This window comes from Nyctereutes procyonoides, unplaced genomic scaffold (assembly GCF_905146905.1).
Source record: "Nyctereutes procyonoides isolate TBG_1078 unplaced genomic scaffold, NYPRO_anot_genome, whole genome shotgun sequence".
NCBI classification, from domain to species: domain Eukaryota; kingdom Metazoa; phylum Chordata; class Mammalia; order Carnivora; family Canidae; genus Nyctereutes; species Nyctereutes procyonoides.
This window is the reverse complement of record NW_026575049.1, coordinates 69,507,418-69,525,390: the sequence shown is the minus strand read 5'-3', so window position 1 is coordinate 69,525,390 and position 17,973 is coordinate 69,507,418. Positions and strand designations below refer to the sequence as shown.

At 36.4% G+C, this 17,973-nt stretch overlaps 1 protein-coding gene across 2 annotated transcripts in view; it reads right to left on the bottom strand.

The window, feature by feature from the left end:
* The window catches only part of GMCL1 (germ cell-less 1, spermatogenesis associated), a 55,678-nt gene that overhangs the window by 20,781 nt on the left and 16,924 nt on the right, over positions 1-17,973 (bottom strand). Inside the window, exons 8-10 of one of the 2 annotated variants that reach the window (XM_055328103.1) lie at positions 15,979-16,069; positions 11,504-11,641; positions 2,862-2,931 (exon numbers count right to left, since the gene is read on the bottom strand). In XM_055328103.1, the coding sequence (XP_055184078.1) occupies positions 2,862-2,931; positions 11,504-11,641; positions 15,979-16,069 (299 nt within the window). The remainder of the gene's footprint in view (positions 1-2,861; positions 2,932-11,503; positions 11,642-15,978; positions 16,070-17,973) is intronic. The other variant, XM_055328104.1, reaches the window with a different exon arrangement.

The window sequence follows — 17,973 nt, the reverse complement described above, 5'->3', positions numbered from 1 at the left end:
ACCACTGGACATTACTTCATGTCCAAGCTATCTTTTATTTAGTATAATCATGCAAAGTCAATATTTAATAGAAGCAGCTGTAGAATTGTATCAATTGATCTTTCTTGGTTCCCTACTTTAAAAGCCTTAATCAACTAAGAAAAATACTATTATTTCAAGTTATGATAACAAAAAGCCATGATTATTAGTTTGGAACCCCAAATGATAGAAATAATACAATATATTCATCATATACAACATTTATTAAATGCCTAGATACTAGGGACTTCAATCATCATCAAATTAAAATAGTGAAACAAATATACAAAAAATAAGTAAATGTAAACATGTCCTTGACATCCAAGAGTTCATTCTAGTAGAGATATAAGTAACAATTACAATTATGTGGAGAGAGTTGTGATGTTAGGGCAGGAAGAGGGCACAGATTTATGCCTGGGATTAGAGAGGGATCATCACAGAGGAGGTATTATTTGTGCCAAGTGGGAGTTTGTTGAAGTAGAGGTTAGGGGGGGATTCAATGCAGGACAACGACACTTCAGGAAGAAGGTCTAGTAGGTAAAAAGAATCTGGAGCATAAAAGAATCCCAAATATATGAAGAATTTCGTACATCAAGAGTTTAAGATGAGCACGAGAGGAGGCGAAGTGAAAGACATTTGGGATAGACTTGGACAAGCCCCCCAGGCTATGCTAATAAGAGTTTTAACTTTTGGGATCCCTGGGTGGCACAGCGGTTTGGCGCCTGCCTTTGGCCCAGGAAGCGATCCTGGAGACCCGGGATCGAATCCCACATCGGGCTCCCGGTGCATGGAGCCTGCTTCTCCCTTTGCCTGTGTCTCTGCCTCTCTCTCTCTGTGACTATCATAAATAAATAAAAAATAAAAAAATAAATAAAAAAAATAAACTTTGAGTTAATTTATAAAAAAAAAAAAAAAAAGAGTTTTAACTTTTCCTGTAGATCATAGAGAGTTCCCAGGCATTAGTTCTGTTACTTTGACATTTTTTATTATGAAAAATTTCAAACCTAAAAGTAGATAAAATAGTATAATGAGCTAAATTTTTTCACCATCTAGCTCAATAATTTTGTTTTAGTTTACTCCAAGCCTACTTCTCCCCATATCCCTTCTGGCTGATCATTTTGAGGCTAATCCTCCAGGCATATCCTTTAATCTGTAAATAGTTCAATATAAATTTCTTAAAGACAAGGAATTTTTTAAAATGTTAATATAATATATATCACATATAAATAACAATAGTCCCTATCATTAAATCCTTGGACATATTTAAGCAGGGAAGTGACACAATTATATTTCTGCTTCAGAAAGATTATCTGTTGGCAATGTGGAAGAACATGAAAGAAAACTGTGGAGGTAGATTTTATTAGATTATAACCTAGCACTCGGGAAATACACGGTCTTCTTCACTTTAGTAGCCCTGCAGCAGTAAGCAGATGCTCAGTGTCTATAAAACAGAGCACTTCATTGGGGTGCTATAATCATACATAAACTTCTAAGGGGAGGAAACCCACTTATTCCAGCTCAGTCTTTTGGGTCAGACTCTATGTTCAACTCAGTAAAGATACAGATGAGGAAAATCTTGAAAAATAAGAACACCTAACATCTAAAAACTGAATATACAAAAGAATGAGGATGACTTTGAAAATATTTCATATATTACAAAATGCTTTGAATCTGAATTCCATTAAATAATTAACTTTCTTTTTTTTGGTTTTTGTTATTTCTTTTTTTTTTTTTAAGATTTTATTTATTTATTCATGAGAAACACAGACAGGGAGGAGAGAGAGAGAGGCAGAGACACAGGCAGAGAGAGAAGCAGGCTCCATGCAGGGAGCCTGACATGAGACTCGATCCCGGGTCTCCAGGATCGCGCCCTGGGCTGAAGGCGGCATTAAACCGCTGAGCCACCCGGGTTGCCTGATTAGTTATTATTTCTATTTCAACAATCTTACTGTGTTTGTGTAGGATAAGTATGCTGTGAATATATTTGGAAAAAGATGGAATATAAATTATAAATAAAGTAGAAACCAAGAATCCTGGAAAATAAGCTCATAATCATTACCATGAGTTTGTATAACACTCTCAGATAGTCACTGCGTGGATAAAACATAACTAGGTCATATATTTTAGCAAGTTTTTTGGTACATAAAAATCCGTTAAATCGGGGCAAAAAAAAAAAGTCAAACTTAAGGCCTCTTCCATATATACTCACAGATGGACTGTCTCCTCACATGGCCTATAGCCAAGAAGCTGGTATAAAGATCAAATAATATATGTGGAAGTACTTCTGTGAACTGCAAAGCACACTGAAAGAATAGATATCTGCTTTTCCTTCAAATGAAAAAAGCACAAAAATATTGTGTGTGTGCGGGGGGGGGGGGTCATCTATAACTGGATTATGTTAATTCATTTTAGACTCAGAGATCTTTAAAATACTTCTTAGATAATGAATAAAAACTACAATATCACAATACTACCACAAATAAGATTAGCTTTACCTATAAAAAAGTATGAAAATCATTCTTTGTGAAACCATTACTCCAAGTAATATTTCAGTATATTGAAAGAAAATCCTAATATAACACCAGGTGAAACACAGTTTATGAATTATTCAGTTTTTACAAATAAGTAAATAACTATTCAAACATTTCACTAATTGACCAGAAAGATTAATATCGATGTTACATAAATGTAAGAATAAAACCTGATTAATGATCTTTTCCCTACTTTAACACCTCTTGATTTTTCAATATAATAAATGCATTTTAAAATTCATAGCAGGGTTTGTTTGTTTCTTTATTTTTTGTTTGTTTATTATGGACAATGAAATGACCTAACATACTTACCCCACCTCACTGTCTTGTTCTGCCCGGAGCATAGCAAGCCACTGCTGTTTATACACTGAAGACAGCCATTCTAAATATAAAAATAGATAAATGTTAATAACATGAAAAACATAAAACATTAAAAAATTTTAAGAACTAGGGGCAGCCCGGTGGCTCAGTGGTTTAGTGCCACCTTCAGCCCGGGGCGTGATCCTGGAGATCCGGGATCGAGTCCCACGTCGGGCTCCCTGCATGGAGCCTACATCTCCCTCTCCCTATGTCTCTGCCTCTGTGTCTCTCATGAATAAATAAATAAAATCTTAAAAAAAAAATTAAGAACTGGATAAAATTGTTACTTTTTTTTAAAAGATTTTATTTATTCATGAAAAACACAGAGAGAGGGGCAGAGGCAGGCAGAGGGAGAAGCAGGCTCCATGCAGAGAGCCTGATGTGGGTCTTGACTCTGAGCCAAAAGCAGACACTCAACCCTTGAGCCGCCCAGGCATCCCAAAATTGTTACATTTCTAAGCTTAAAATAGCAACAAATAGATCTGGCAGTTTAGATTTTACAAATGCTCTATAACAATATGGCTTAGGGCAGCCTGGGTGACTCAGCAGTTTAGTGCCACCTTCAGCCCAGGGCAAGATCCTGAGGTCCTGGGATGGAGTCCCACATCAGGCTCCCTGCATGGAGCCTGCTTCTCCCTCTGCCTGTGTCTCTGCCCCCCTCCCCCGTATCTCTCATGAATAAATAAATAAAATATTTAAAAAACAAAACAATATGGCTTAATGATTTTTAGTGTGGTAAATGCTATTTTGCTTTGCTTTAAGATGGACTGTACTTAGATTATATGCATTCACATTAGGATTTAAATCTTTTTTTTTTTAATTTTTATTTATTTATGATAGTCACAGAGAGAGAGAGAGAGAGAGAGAGAGAGAGACAGAGACACAGGCAGAGGGAGAAGCAGGCTCCATGCACCGGAAGCCCGACATGGGTTTCGATCCCGGGTCTCCAGGATCGTGCCCTGGGCCAAAGGCAGGCGCCAAACTACTGCGCCACCCAGGGATCCCTATGATTTAAATCTTTAAAGTAGATTCTTGCATTTAATAGTTTCCTTGTCATAGCTCATATTAATTTTTTGTGAGAAACATACGTAAAGTAGTATTTTGTTTTCATATAATTTTTATAGAAAACTGAATGTATATTAATTTATTAAATTATCTAAAAATAACAATTAATGGGAGATAAATTATCAGATGAACAGGGAACAGATTTTGTTTTTTTAAGTTAAATGATTTTTCAATCTCTATTAGAAGAATGGAAACCCTACTGTGATTAAAATCCACATTTCACTTCATAAGTCTTTTATTTTTTTATTTTTATTTTTTTCTTTTTCATAAGTCTTTTAAAATAAAGGTATCCAGATGACTTCCACTGTTTATTGGTATATTCCCTTAAAACTCTCTATAAATACACTTTGAATGTTTCATTCTGTCAAAATATTCTTGTTATTATGCAGAATAACTACTAAATATCTAGGCCACATATAATGTTTTCAGTAGGTAAAGACTAGTAAAGTTTATGTGAGTCAGTATAAATGCATACATATTGTGTATTTTATTTGCAATGCATTATGATTTTTAAATTCTGTTCTAATGTATTTTTATAAGAAAAAAAGAGCTGATCTTTTCTCATTAAAATAGATTTCTTAATTCACTGATAGTTATGCCTCTAAGATGAAATGCATTGATCTAGGGATGCAGAATATGGTTTTCATGATTCATTTATAAAACTGGAATGAAAAGGTTACACATAAATATTCTCAAATATCATGTAAGATACAGCACGTGAAAAGGTTTTAAAATTCAATTTTAAAATTTAAAGTTCTGGGCAGCCCGGGTGGCTCAGCGGTTTCGTGCTGCCTTCAGCCTAGGACCTGATCCTGGAGTCCCAGAATCAGGTCCCATGTCGGGCTCCCTGCATGGAGCCTGCTTCTCCCTCTGCCTGTGTCTCTGCCTCTCTCTCTCTCATGAATAAATAAAATCTTTAAGAAATAAATAAATAAATAAAGGGATCCCTGGGTGGTGCAGCGGTTTGGCGCCTGCCTTTGGCCCAGGGCACGATCCTGGAGACCAGGGATCGAATCCCACGTCGGGCTCCCAGTGCATGGAGCCTGCTTCTCCCTCTGCCTATGTCTCTGCCTCTCTCTCTCTCTCTCTGTGTGTGACTATCATAAATAAATAAAAAATAAAATAAAATTAAATTAAAAGTAAATAAATAAATAAATAAAATTTAAATTTCTCACAACCCTGTGGAGCCTGGGTGGCTGAGTCAGTTAAGTTTCCAACTCTTTTTTTTTTTTTAAAGATTTATTTTGTTTATTTGAGAGAGAGAGAAAGAGGATCTTAATGCTAGGCATGGAGCCAACATGGGCCTAATCCTAGGACCCCAAAATCATGACCTGAGCAGAAATGAAGAGTCATGCTCAACTGGGTGAGCCACCCAGGTGCCCCAAGCCTCCGAGTTAATTTCAGCTCAGGTCATCCTGATCTCAGGGCCGTGAAAATTGAGCCTACATAAGATTCTCTCTCTCTCCTTTGGAGCCTCCTCGCCCCTGCTCTCTTTCTCTCCAAAAAAATAAAATTTTCACAACCTTTCAATAATCTCCTTTAAAACCAAAACACCAAAGAAAAAAAAATTCGAAACCAAACACCCCAAAAAACCAAAAACCACTTCAACAAATTAAAAACATGGGTACATAGTTTTGTCTCTCCTTTCTTGTCTTACTTTAAACAAGTAAATAGTCAAACTAGAAATCTTTCTAGTCACTGGTAGTTTACCCTGTAGCCCAAAAATAAGTCCATAGAACAGTAAGTTCAAATGCAATGTTGAAAAAAAAAAAAAAAAGAATCACTGCTAAAATGAGTTTGAGAAACATGGGATGAAAATAAGTAAGACAGGTTCATCTTTATATCGTTTTTAATACAATTATATGCAGTCCTATCTCCAAAAGGTAGATATACTACAGAGTTTGCCAGAATCCTTTTTAGCAGAGTTAGTATTCAATGCAAAGATTCCTTTAAGAAACTTCCATCCAGGAAAATAATCTTAAACACTTATTTTAAATGTTGTTAGAACAAAGCCCCATACAAAAGCTCAAAATGGGTGTTAACAAGGTGCCATCTGACCGTGCCTTGGACTCAGCTACAGATCTAGCATATAGTAATTCTGAATGTAAACAGAGTATTTTTCCAATAGAATAAATAAGTCAGATAAATTTAGATTACTTCTCTTGTCTTACACAAAGGATACGGTACAAAGGGTCTCCAAAAGCATAATATTTGAAAATCTAATGTCTTAGCTTTACAAATTTTAAAAAACAAAAAGATAAAGGATGCCTGGGTGGTTTGGTTAAAGTGTCTGTTGACTTCAGCTTGGTCTCCAGGTGGGTTCACACTGGGTGTGGAACCTACTTAGGATTCTCTTTCCCTCTCTTTGCCCCTCTCCCCTCTTTAGACAAACAAAATAAAAAAGATATGTTCCTAATTTACTCAGTATTTTATTACTTAAGTGAAAGAAAAGGTGTATTTTTCAGGTATACACACAAAAAAATTTACTTATAATCAGTAACGTTTATAGCAAAAAACAGCCTACAAGTTGAACTGCTATACAAAACACTTAAGTCAGATGTAGATCGTGAAGGTAAAAGACCAAAAGTTTACATAATAAAAAAATTCCCATATGGACAAATAAGAGTATTTTGAATAGAGCATCTAGGTATGAAGTATCAGTAACACTATGGAAAAGTCTGACTTTTAAGTAACCAGTAAGATAAGAGTGAAAACAATATGATTACAGAACAAGAAAGACATGGGGCTGCATTTGAGCTGTGCTTCTCACTAGCTGTATGGCAGGACAGTTATACTTTACTTCGTCTGTAAAATGGGGACAACTACCTTGATGAATTTCAAAGTTATGTTACAAAATAGACATTAAATGCAGTATCTGGCATACACAGAATACTTTGAGGAATCTACACATATTTGCTTACTTTTCCCCATCCTCTCCCTTTACAGTTCTTAGGTTAGCAGCTAGAAATGAAATTTGAGGGAGTAAATGCACGATTAGGCCATATGTAAATTAGTATGTTTTAGAAAACAATTTTAGTTTTCACAGAGTGCCTACTACTTGTCAATCAGTGCCCTATGTACTAGAAGGAAAAGGTTGTAAAACCTATGGGCCTCACAGTTCAACAAGGACACAGATACATTCTGCACTTAGGTCACCTAGCAAACGATGACAACGTCTTAATCAAGGGAATGCCTTGGGTAAAGGAAGGTGGTGATTTTCAGAACTATCTATGAAAATATCTACAGGGCTTGGTGAATGGATGTGGAGGAAAGAGTTTTAGGAGGAGTGTAGGATGACTTCCCGGAGTTTGTCTTTTTCGTAAGGCTGGGCTATTTATTAATGGTGTTAATGATTAATAGGAACACAGGAAGAAAAAAAGCAGGCAGGGATTGGGGCTGAAGAGGAAATTTAAGTACTGTTTTGAACAGATGGCCAGAAGCAATTTATAGACGGCAAGACAGCAGTTGAATATCGAAGTATGAAATTCAGGGGAGAGGTCAGAACTGGAATCTTTTAATAAATCATATGAACAAAGAATATTACTCTGGGAGAATGAAAAATCAATGGGTCAAAAGTATTCTCAGGAAGTTAAGAAGTAGGTAGAGCAAAAGACACTTACAAAAGAAAAAGAGAAGGATTGGTCAGAGAAATAGGAAAAGACTCAGGAAAGAATAGCATTTCTAAACCATGGGAGTAGAGTAGGGAATTTCAAGAAAAAAACAAGCAAACCATAACATAAAATGCTAGGTAGGCTAAATGAGGCCACTAGACTTTGCAAACAGAACAACCCTAACTTTTGCTAGAACGTCTGAGTGAAACAGTGAGGGCAAGGGACAGACTTCAGAGTGCTGAGAAATCACTAAAAGGAAGGAGAGAGCATCTGCAGACTGCTCTGAAGAAGGGGGCTTAGAAGGTTGCTTTGTGGGGGAGGGAGCAGTGTCAAGGGAAGCTTTCTGGTCTTGTTTTGTAATAAGAGATTTGACCATATTTTAAAGGCTAAGGTAGAGTAGGGAGGACAAAGCTGAAGACACAATTTAAATGATAAGGTTTAATTTCAGAACAAACAGGAAGTGATAAGATCATGACATGAACAGAGCAGGAGGTTGGCTTGACAGGGAGGGAGCACCTCAACTGCAGGACAGGAAGACAGGTGAGGAAGAATAGGAATTGAACAAGTTATTACCCGATTACCCCAAATTTATATTAAAAAAAAAAAAACAACAAACAGAATTCCTATACTGACTGGGAGGTGACTGGATAGGAAGATTGAACAGAATGGCAGAGGTCTAATACAATTAATGAAGTAAATGAAAAAGAGAGTGGCCAAAGTGACCAAATAAATGCAGCGTAAGAAGTTCCAAAGTGCAAGCTTAGTGTTGAAATGTGAATTTGCAGTGCACCAGTACAAAATTGGTAAAAAACCTCTGTAGCAGTACTCCTCTGAGAACTGCTACAGACCCTTCTCCCAGGGACTGAATACTCAGTGGAACCCAGAGCTCAAATGCTACAGAAACAAAATTTAATTTAGTTTTAGGATTTTGCCAAGTGGAAGGACACAGAGGTGAAGGCAACTGTTGAGAGAGAGTAGTTCAGATGATCAATCATGAAATCCAGGCCCTAAAAAGGAAGGAGAGGTTTGAAAGCCTGGTAGAAAATGGAGGGCTTAAAATGGACTGGAAATCAAGTAACAGTATAAAAGGAAATGAAGCTATGAACACGCTATACGGTTGGTTATACGTGGCCTGAAAACTACTTGATTTCCGATGCTGAGCAATTCTGGGTTACAAGGTTCACGGTTATTTCTGTGGATGGTGAGTGCCCAATGATCACAAAACATGTTACTGTGGTGGAGGTCCAATTAGTCGGAGGCCAGGGAACAGAATAGAATGATCATTTTTTTTTTTTAATTTTTATTTATTTATGATAGTCACAGAGAGAGAGAGAGGCAGAGACACAGGCAGAGGGAGAAGCAGGCTCCATGCACCGGGAGCCCGATGTGGGATTCGATCCGGGGTCTCCAGGATCGCGCCCTGGGCCAAAGGCAGGCGCCAAACCGCTGCGCCACCCAGGGATCCCAGAATGATCATTTAAGTACATTATGTGACTGGGCAGACGTGGAAAGGTAAATCCAGTGTGTTCAGTGAATGCGGAAGAATGACAGGGTCAAGAGAGAAAGGATAGAGGGTGAGTTAATAGTTTTGGAAAGGGCACTGAGGGACTAGGACCATGAATGTCTGGCCTCCTATTCCTATATTTTCAGGGTGTTTTAACTGACAGAAAGTCCTCTAGAGAGAGAAAATAGTGCCTTCTGGGAGAGTTAAATAAATGGAGAGAAGCGATAGAAGACATGAGAGTTTGTTGACCTGGGTCCCAGAGTACATAATGTAAAGGTCTGGGAGGAATGGTAACAAGATAGATCAGATGTACCAAGGAGGGCTAAGGCAGGACAGTAAAAGTATACAGTAAGACAGTTGTTTTTTTTTAAGATTTTATTTATTTATTCATGAGAATACGCAGAGAGGAGAGAGAGAGAGGCAGAGACACAGGCAGAGGGAGAAGCAGGCTTCATGCAGGGAGCCTGCTTCTCTCTCTCTCTCTGCCTCTCTCTCTGTATCTCTCATTCATAAATAAAATCTTTAAAAAAAATAAAAATAAAAAATAAATAAAGTGGAACATTCTAAAGTAAAAAAAAAGCCCTCTACTGTGATTTTAGGTCTGGAAAAAATGGCTGAAATCTGGTCAGAAATGTGGAATCTAAATTATTTTCAACTTTATACTGAATAAAACATGTCAGACTAAAATACTTTCACCCACCTTATATTCAAAGAATATAAAGCTTACGCACGTGCATCATAGATACACCTACACTGAATTACTTCAGAACAGACTTCTTTCCACTTCTTTCAAAATTCATCTCTAACAAGCCTTGAAAGGAAGTACAGTTAAGAGTGTAATTGGCCCTAGCATCTAGTATTACACCTCTCTAGGGCCTGGCATAGAACACACATGAGAACTATTAGAGATCTGCTATATTACAGGGAACATAATCTTCATAGAAACTGTCACTGGAAAAAAAAATAGCACAACCATGCAAATGTAATATGCAGCCTTTTATCTTGGCTTTCTAAAATTACTACTATAAAAATAATTTATACAAAATTAACAGAAAAAGTGTCTATAAACCTGCTAGAGTAATTTTATAAAAATGTGTTACTTTCAAATAGACCAGAAGTGTTAAATGTAGGTTTGCTTTCCATTTAATACCTAACTATAGATTTTGAGAACAATTTAAATCCATAAACATACAGCTATATTAAAAATTGAGCTATCAAAAACAATTGTAACTTTTTAGACAAATCTATAACTAATTATTAATGTTCACAAATTTAGAAATAAATCTTCAAACTCTATTTCCTATTTTTTATATGCATATATAGTACACTAAGCTAAATCTCACATAAGCACTAGAGACTTAGAAAATCAAATCTGTAATTGTTTAACAAACTTAAATTATTATAATTAGCAAAGATATTACATTTGCTTTGACATAAGATTTAAGACTAGAATAAGAAAAAAAGCAAATTTAAGGAGTATTAATAATAAAAGCAGTAATGATCTTTAAATGATACTTTAGGGATGCCTGGGTGGCTCAGCGGTTGCTGCCACCTGCCTTTGGCTCGAGTCATGATCCCAGGATCCGGGATCGAGTCCCACCATCGGGCTCCCTGCGAGGAGCCTGCTTCTCCCTCTGCCTGTGTCTCTGCCTCTCTCTATGTCTCTCATGAATAAACAAATAAATACATCTTAAAAACAAACAAACTTCATTTACAGTATACTTCAAAACTCATTTTTAAAAGTCTGGTCTAAAATAGTGCATTAGTTAAAGAACATCCATATTAATAAAAATTTTAGTATATATTATATACTTTTGTTTTTGTTGTAATGTGTATATATTAATAAAGAGGACTAGAAGAAATTCACCAAGATATTAACCCTAGATAATAGGATTCGTTTCTTTTTCCTCATACTTAAAAAAACAACACAGGGATCCCTGGGTGGCGCAGCGGTTTGGCGCCTGCCTTTGGCCCAGGGCGCGATCCTGGAGACCCAGGATCGAATCCCACGTCGGGCCCCTGGTGCATGGAGCCTGCTTCTCCCTCTGCCTGTGTCTCTGCCTCTCTCTCTCATTCTGTGTGACTATCATAAATAATAAAATAAAAAAAAAAAAAAGAAAACCTTTTTTAAAAAAAAATAAATAAATAAAAAAAATAAAAATAAAAAAACAACACAAAACAAAACTGTAACAGAAAATGAGAGTCCTTTAAATAGTCTGGATTGTGCTAAGTGATATGGGAAAATACTATAAAATGTGGACACAGAAAATTACCTATATAATATGATTTCACTTTGGTACAAAAGTGTGTCTCTTAATGGGATTAAGGTTAATTTCTATTCTCTTTATTATTCTTTTTTACAACATAATCAGAAAGATATTACTTAAAATCATAATTTTGTCATGTTCTCTTACCTGAAGGTACTAAAGAATCTTGTTCAATAATTCTTGCAGAGGCCAAATCACTGATAATATACTGTAACCTTAAATGTCTGAATACTGACACAAATGGTTTTCCTTGTTCGGTTTCAAGGAAGGTCATACCTTCAAAATCTATAAAAAACAGTTTAAATCAATAGGCATTCTTTTCAAATGTATCTAATTTTATTCCTAAATGTTTTTATAGGCAGGAAGACACACACACACACAGACACATGTATATCTATCAGAATACAAATAAGCTACTTTACAAAGATTATACACACCTGTGGTGTATGGATAAAAACCTGGGAAAGATTTAGGAAGAAGCCCCAGGAAACTAATTTTGGTCCCAAGTGGCCTTTGGGCTGAGAATTCACTTGTGTACCTTGTTTCTAGAGTTTGGAGCTTCCAGTGCAGCAAGGTTTGGAAAAAGAAGGCTCGAGAACGGTAGTTAAGGTTACGACGGTCTCTCACCAGAAACCTTCTCCCAGAGACTGAACACTCTAGTGGAACCCAGAGCTCGAATGCCAAACACAGGACACGCATGGGTTTGTCTTTTGGGATTCATCTAATTTATGCTTTAGCTACATGTGATGAACGCTACTAGTTAATATGTTAATTCTCTATCATAGTACCAAATAAGATACAAAGACACTATAGCCATAAGGATAGTATTTATTATTAAAACAATTCAAGTTTATGAAGTATGTGAATTTTTTCTTTTAGGGAGAATTTCAGGTTATTTCTAAAAATAGTTGCTCTCAGTTGTATTCAAATGTGTTTTCATGAGTGTGAAGGAAAGGTCTAGTTCCTGCTATCATATAGAAACTTGTGCAAAAGCCCTAGCCTATTTTCTATTAAAAAGGGATACCCATGTGAGCATATTCTGTGCTCCTATTAAGGATGGAGAAAAAAGTTGAGTTGCTACTGTTATCTATTATGGCTAAAACTATGTTTCATATGGAACACAGTACTGTGAACAAGAAAGTAGATGATGTCCACTAAAATAATTTTTTCCTGAAATCAGCAAAAAGACAGTCTATTTAATGAAAAGTATTTTCATAATTTTCTAATTTTTACACCATACATTTTTTGTATTCCTTTGGTGTCTGCTCAGAGTCAAAGTAAACAAAAAAGCAGTAAATTCATTTTAAAAATTAAGTAACTTTGCTTACTTATGTGGAGTTAACGTCCTTTTTTTAAGGATAACATTAGTTCTAGTGTTCATATGTTGAATCAAATGTGGCAATTCATGGGCTGTACTATGAATACCATTATGGTCTTACAGATGCCCCATCACATGAACAAGTTATAAAAATCTAATACCTGGAGCGGGCACCTGGGTGGCTCATTCTGTTGAGTGTCTGACTCATGATTTAGGCTTGGATCATGATCTCAGGGTCGTGAGATTAGGCCCAAGTCAGGCTCTATGCTCAGCAGACAATCTGCTTGAGATTCTGTCTCCCTCTCTCTTTAGCCCTCCTTCCCAGCTCATGCACATGCGCACTCTCTCTTAAATAAATAAATCTTAAAAAAAAAACATCTAATACTAGATCATCTAGAAATCTGGAAATTATCTCATGAAGCCCTTTTTTCAAGAGTATAGAAAGGATTAGCCCATTTACTTTTGTAAGAATTCATGAATTAGAAATATATTTTAAAGATTGTAGCTGGCCAAGTATAGCCATATTAATTGCACTAACCAAGTTCAATGGCAGTCCCTATGAATAACTGTGTAGAACAAAGTCTAAATTTCCACTGTTTCTTGTAGTCCTGAGCAATGTATATGAAAAGTCAAATAATTAATAAAACCTAAAAGAAATGTCTCAAAATATAATGGGACAGGGGACTACAAGTGGTTTTTCTGTCCTATTTCCTGAGTCCTCACCACTTTGATAATTTCTTAAAAAGATTTATTTATTTAAAAAAATATATTTATGGGATCCCTGGGTGGCACAGTGGTTAGGCGCCTGCCTTTGGCCCAGGGTGCGATCCTGGAGACCCGGGATCGAGTCCCACGTGGGGCTCCCGGTGCATGGAGCCTGCTTCTCCCTCTGCCTGTGTCTCTGCCTCTCTCTCTCTATCATAAATAAATAAAATATATATATATATATATATTATTTATTTATTTGAGAGAGACTGAGAGAGAAAGAGAGTTGGGGGGGAAGGGCAGTGGGAGAGAGAGAGAGAATCTCAAGCAGACTACCTGCTAAGCTCAGAGCCTGATGTGGGGCTTGATCCCATGACCCTGAGACATGACCTGAGCCAAAATCAAGAGTCAGACCCTCAACCAACGGAGCCACCCAGGCGCCCCTCTCTTTGATCATTTAAAAACCATATGACATGGGACGCCTGGGTAGCTGAGTGGTTGAGCATCTGCCTTTGGCTCAGGGCGTAATTCCAAGGTCCTGGGATTGAGTGCCGCAACAGGCCCCCTGCAGGGAACCTGCTTCTCCCTCTGCCTGTGTCTCTGGCTCTCTCGCTCTCTCTCTCTCTCTCTCTCTGGCTCTCAAGAATATTTAAAAAAAAAATAAAAATAAAACTGTATGACATGACCTTCAAAGTCCTCACTGAAACACAAGGCATCAGACTTACATTTTGTTTTATGCAATAAGTGTCTCCCTGAAAAGTTATCTAAAACTGTATACTTCTACACGACTGAGGCCGGAATGAAGAGCGTAGAGGAGAAATCTTAATGGGACTGCTGGAGTTCAAATGAGCATAAGTTTCTGTTGGGATTCACCTAACAGCTCCCCAGTTTCCAGAGTGCCTTTGTCTTTTTAGGTTCTCCACACCTCCTTAATCTCTTTCAGTTGTTCTCTCTCTCCATTTAGTTTTTTGCTTAAATTTTCTCCTCTATAACTTCTCTAATGCCTCTTTAATTGCCATAATGTAGCTCTAAAGTATAATTTAAAATATAAGTTTAGAATTTTGTTCTTCAAGGCAATCAAGTTAGGTTTTTTTGGTATGGTCCTTTATATTTTTGGTTCATGAGCTTGACAGGAAAATAACTTATCTGGCTCTGAGTTAGGAAATCTCTCTGTATAAAATAACTTCACAAAATTTATTTAAATAAGACATAAAGAGCACTAGATTTTAAATTAAGAACTTCTACTCATCAAAAGATATCCGTAAGAAAGCAAGAAGGCAATCTACAAACTAGAAGATAAATGACAAAGGATTGGTTACCAGGAATAAAGAATGCCTATTGTGTTATTAAGAAAACACAAATAGGATATTAAAATAGGAAAAAGAATGGATATTTCACAGAAGAGGAAACATATGGCTAATAAACATGTAAAGAACTGTTCAATCTCTTCAAGGAAACGACAAATTAAGACCACAATATGAAACTGTCCAATAACAACTAAAATCAGATGCTATATTGTCCAGTGGTGCTAGAGATGGCCTGCACTGGCTTATAAGAGCTGATGGTGTGTATTTCTTAACTCTGCATTCAATGTCAGTGATATCATGTTGGTAGCTTGGAATCAGCCACATTGGGAGAATCTGTATCATGGAAATTTAAAAAACTGCAAATCAGGGATTATTTTTTCAGAGACCACCTTACTAGTACACCACTATGTTACATATATTAAGACATACATGCATAATACAATAACATTTTCTTAAGGGAATAATAAACACAAAATTCAAGATAGTGGTTGGGAAAGTCAGAGGCAACAACAGGAGAGAAGCACAAGTAACTGAAGTTACTAATGTTCTAGTACTTGAAGATTAGTTTGTGGGGGTTCAGTATATTATTAAAAATAAAAAACGTGGCCATCCATGGACCAAAAATGACCGTGAACTAAGAAGGATTATGATTTATCCACTTTTTTGGACCTAAAAATTTTTTCTCTATTATCTGTTCTAGCAAAGTAAAAAATAAATACACTGCATGTTCCCTCTGTCCCAATAAGAAAGAATTTAATGGCAGCTGATCTTAATGAATTTTAGAACGATTTTCTCTAAGAATCCAACAAAACTTATGAGAACTTATGGAAGTTCTCACCCTGCAAAATGCATGCAACACACACATACCTGTAAAGTTGTGCATGTTCTTTTGGGGTTAGTGATACACTGAGGCCTGTAGATGGGCCCCCCAAGCCCGAGTTAAGAACTGTTGCCTGATAGGGCTAATGTGTTAGGGAAAATTCAATGTAGTCAAATAAAAGATGAATGTAATCATCAAGACCTGTTGGTGATAAAATGGGAAAAATAATAGTTTGGGGGAATCAAACTATGGTATTGTATTAGTTCAAGGGAAAATAATTCAGTTAATACTTGGCAAGGCATTTTTCTTATTTTTACTTTTCTCAATTTATATTAGGGGCTGATATAGATAACTGCTTACTGTCCTCACCAGATCTAAAATTTTCTAGGTCTACAAATAAGTTAGAACCCGATTTTAATAAATTTCAATTAAAAAGGCCCAAAAAACAAATTCTCAAAATTTTCAGGCATACCTTTTCTCCTCTTAGAAAACCAGACATCTGTTTCAGTCAAAAGCTGTTTTAAAGATCCATTCCATGAAGGCACAAGTTGAAGGAACATCCACTTAAATTTAAGAAAAAAATTACAAGACTTCATGTTACATGTTACAATTTTACATTCAAACTGCTTCCACCTTAAAACATAGTATCTAAAAAATTTAATTTCCAGTACATGCAGTTGAAAGAAGTAGAACTCTTATGTGATATGCTTACAAGCTTTAAATTCATCATGGCTTTGGACTACCTGGGTGGTTCAATTGGTTAAGCATCTGATTCTTGACTTCAGCTCAAGTCATGATGTCAGGGTTGTGAGATCAAGCCTTGCACTGGGCTCCTCGTTGGATGTGGAGCCTGCTTAAGAATCTCTCTCCCTCTCCCTCTTCCTTTGCCCCTCTGCCCCTCTCTCCCTCATTCTCCCTCTCTAGGAGAAAAAAAAAATCATGGCTTTAATTGTGGTCCAAAGATAAAAACTAAAACAGTGTGTGATAAAGAATAATCGAATTCCTAAAAAATATGGCCTCAAACACAGTATAGTTACACAATTAAAATGGTAAAGGTTGGGCAGCCCAGGTGGCTCAGCGGTTTAGAGCCTGCCTTCGGCCCAGGACCTGATCCTGGAGTCCCAGGATGGAGTCCCACATCAGGCTCCCTGCACAGAGCCTGCTCCTCCTTCTGCCTGTGTCTCTGCCTCTCTCTCTCTCTCAAGAATAAATAAAATCTTAAAAAAAAAAAAAAAGGATAAAGGTTTATATATATATATATATATATATATATATATATATATTACATTAGTCATCTTACACTAATTTATTCTGTTCAACTCAATTTTGCAAAATATTGTGTAAGGTTATAAAAACAATCTTTATTTAATAATAATTTAGTAGATTATTTAATAATCGTCTATTAAACAAGGGAAAAAGGAGATTCTTACTGTTTTATCCTGGCCCTGCCAATTAATAGCTGGACAAATTACCTAATATCTCTGGGCCTTAATTTTTTCATTTATAAAATGAGCATGATACCTCATGGGACACTGAGAATTTTTTTTTTTTTAAGATTTTATTTATTCATGAGAGACAGAAAAAGAGAGAGGCAGAGACATTGGCAGAGGGAGAAGCAGGCTCCATGCAGGGAGCCCCATGTGGGACTCTATCCCGGGACCCCAGGATCACGGCTTGAGCCAAAGGCAGACGCTCAATCGCTGAGCCACCCAGGCTCCCCATACATTGAAAGAATTATTAGGTGTAACTTACTTTGAATAGTGCCTGGCACATAGTAAGCACTTATCATTACTGGCATAAAAGCAATCACAACAATAGGAAACAAAGAATGCTACCAGTGGCTCAGAGATAGAAATGGGCTGTCCACCCTTCAATGACTGCATAACTAAGTTACTAAACTTCCTTGAAAAAAAAACAAACAGTAATAGAATCTCATCCCTACCACAAAACAATTGCAATAATATAATTTAAGATGTCTCATTCCCTAATTTCAAAGCTATGTTAAACGGAGATTGTATTGCTAGGGCCAAAAGGCTAGCGGCAAAATTATTCAGTGGGAAACGCAATGGACTAGGACTCACAAACCTGGGTTCTACCTCAAATCTGTCACTTAGTAACTAGAAGAGTTCTAAGTCCTACCATCTACAGAACAAGAATGATAGCTGATTTGTCTCTTCAGAGTTATAAAAATAAAAATGTTAAAACCTTTCAAAGGGATGAAATTAAACATGTGCCTGAAGTACAAATAAGGTCTTTAAAAAATTTCACCATTTTCTAGAAAAAGTGAAATTTTCATCATGAAGTCATTACTTCAACTTTCAAAACATTTCTAAAAACCATATAAATTAACACTTCTGATTATGTAAATAATACATCCTCAAGGTTGAAAAAAATCTGGGAAAAAAACAGAAACATATTCCTAGGATAGAAAAGTGTATGTGAAACCAAACAAAAGAAACAGGATGGG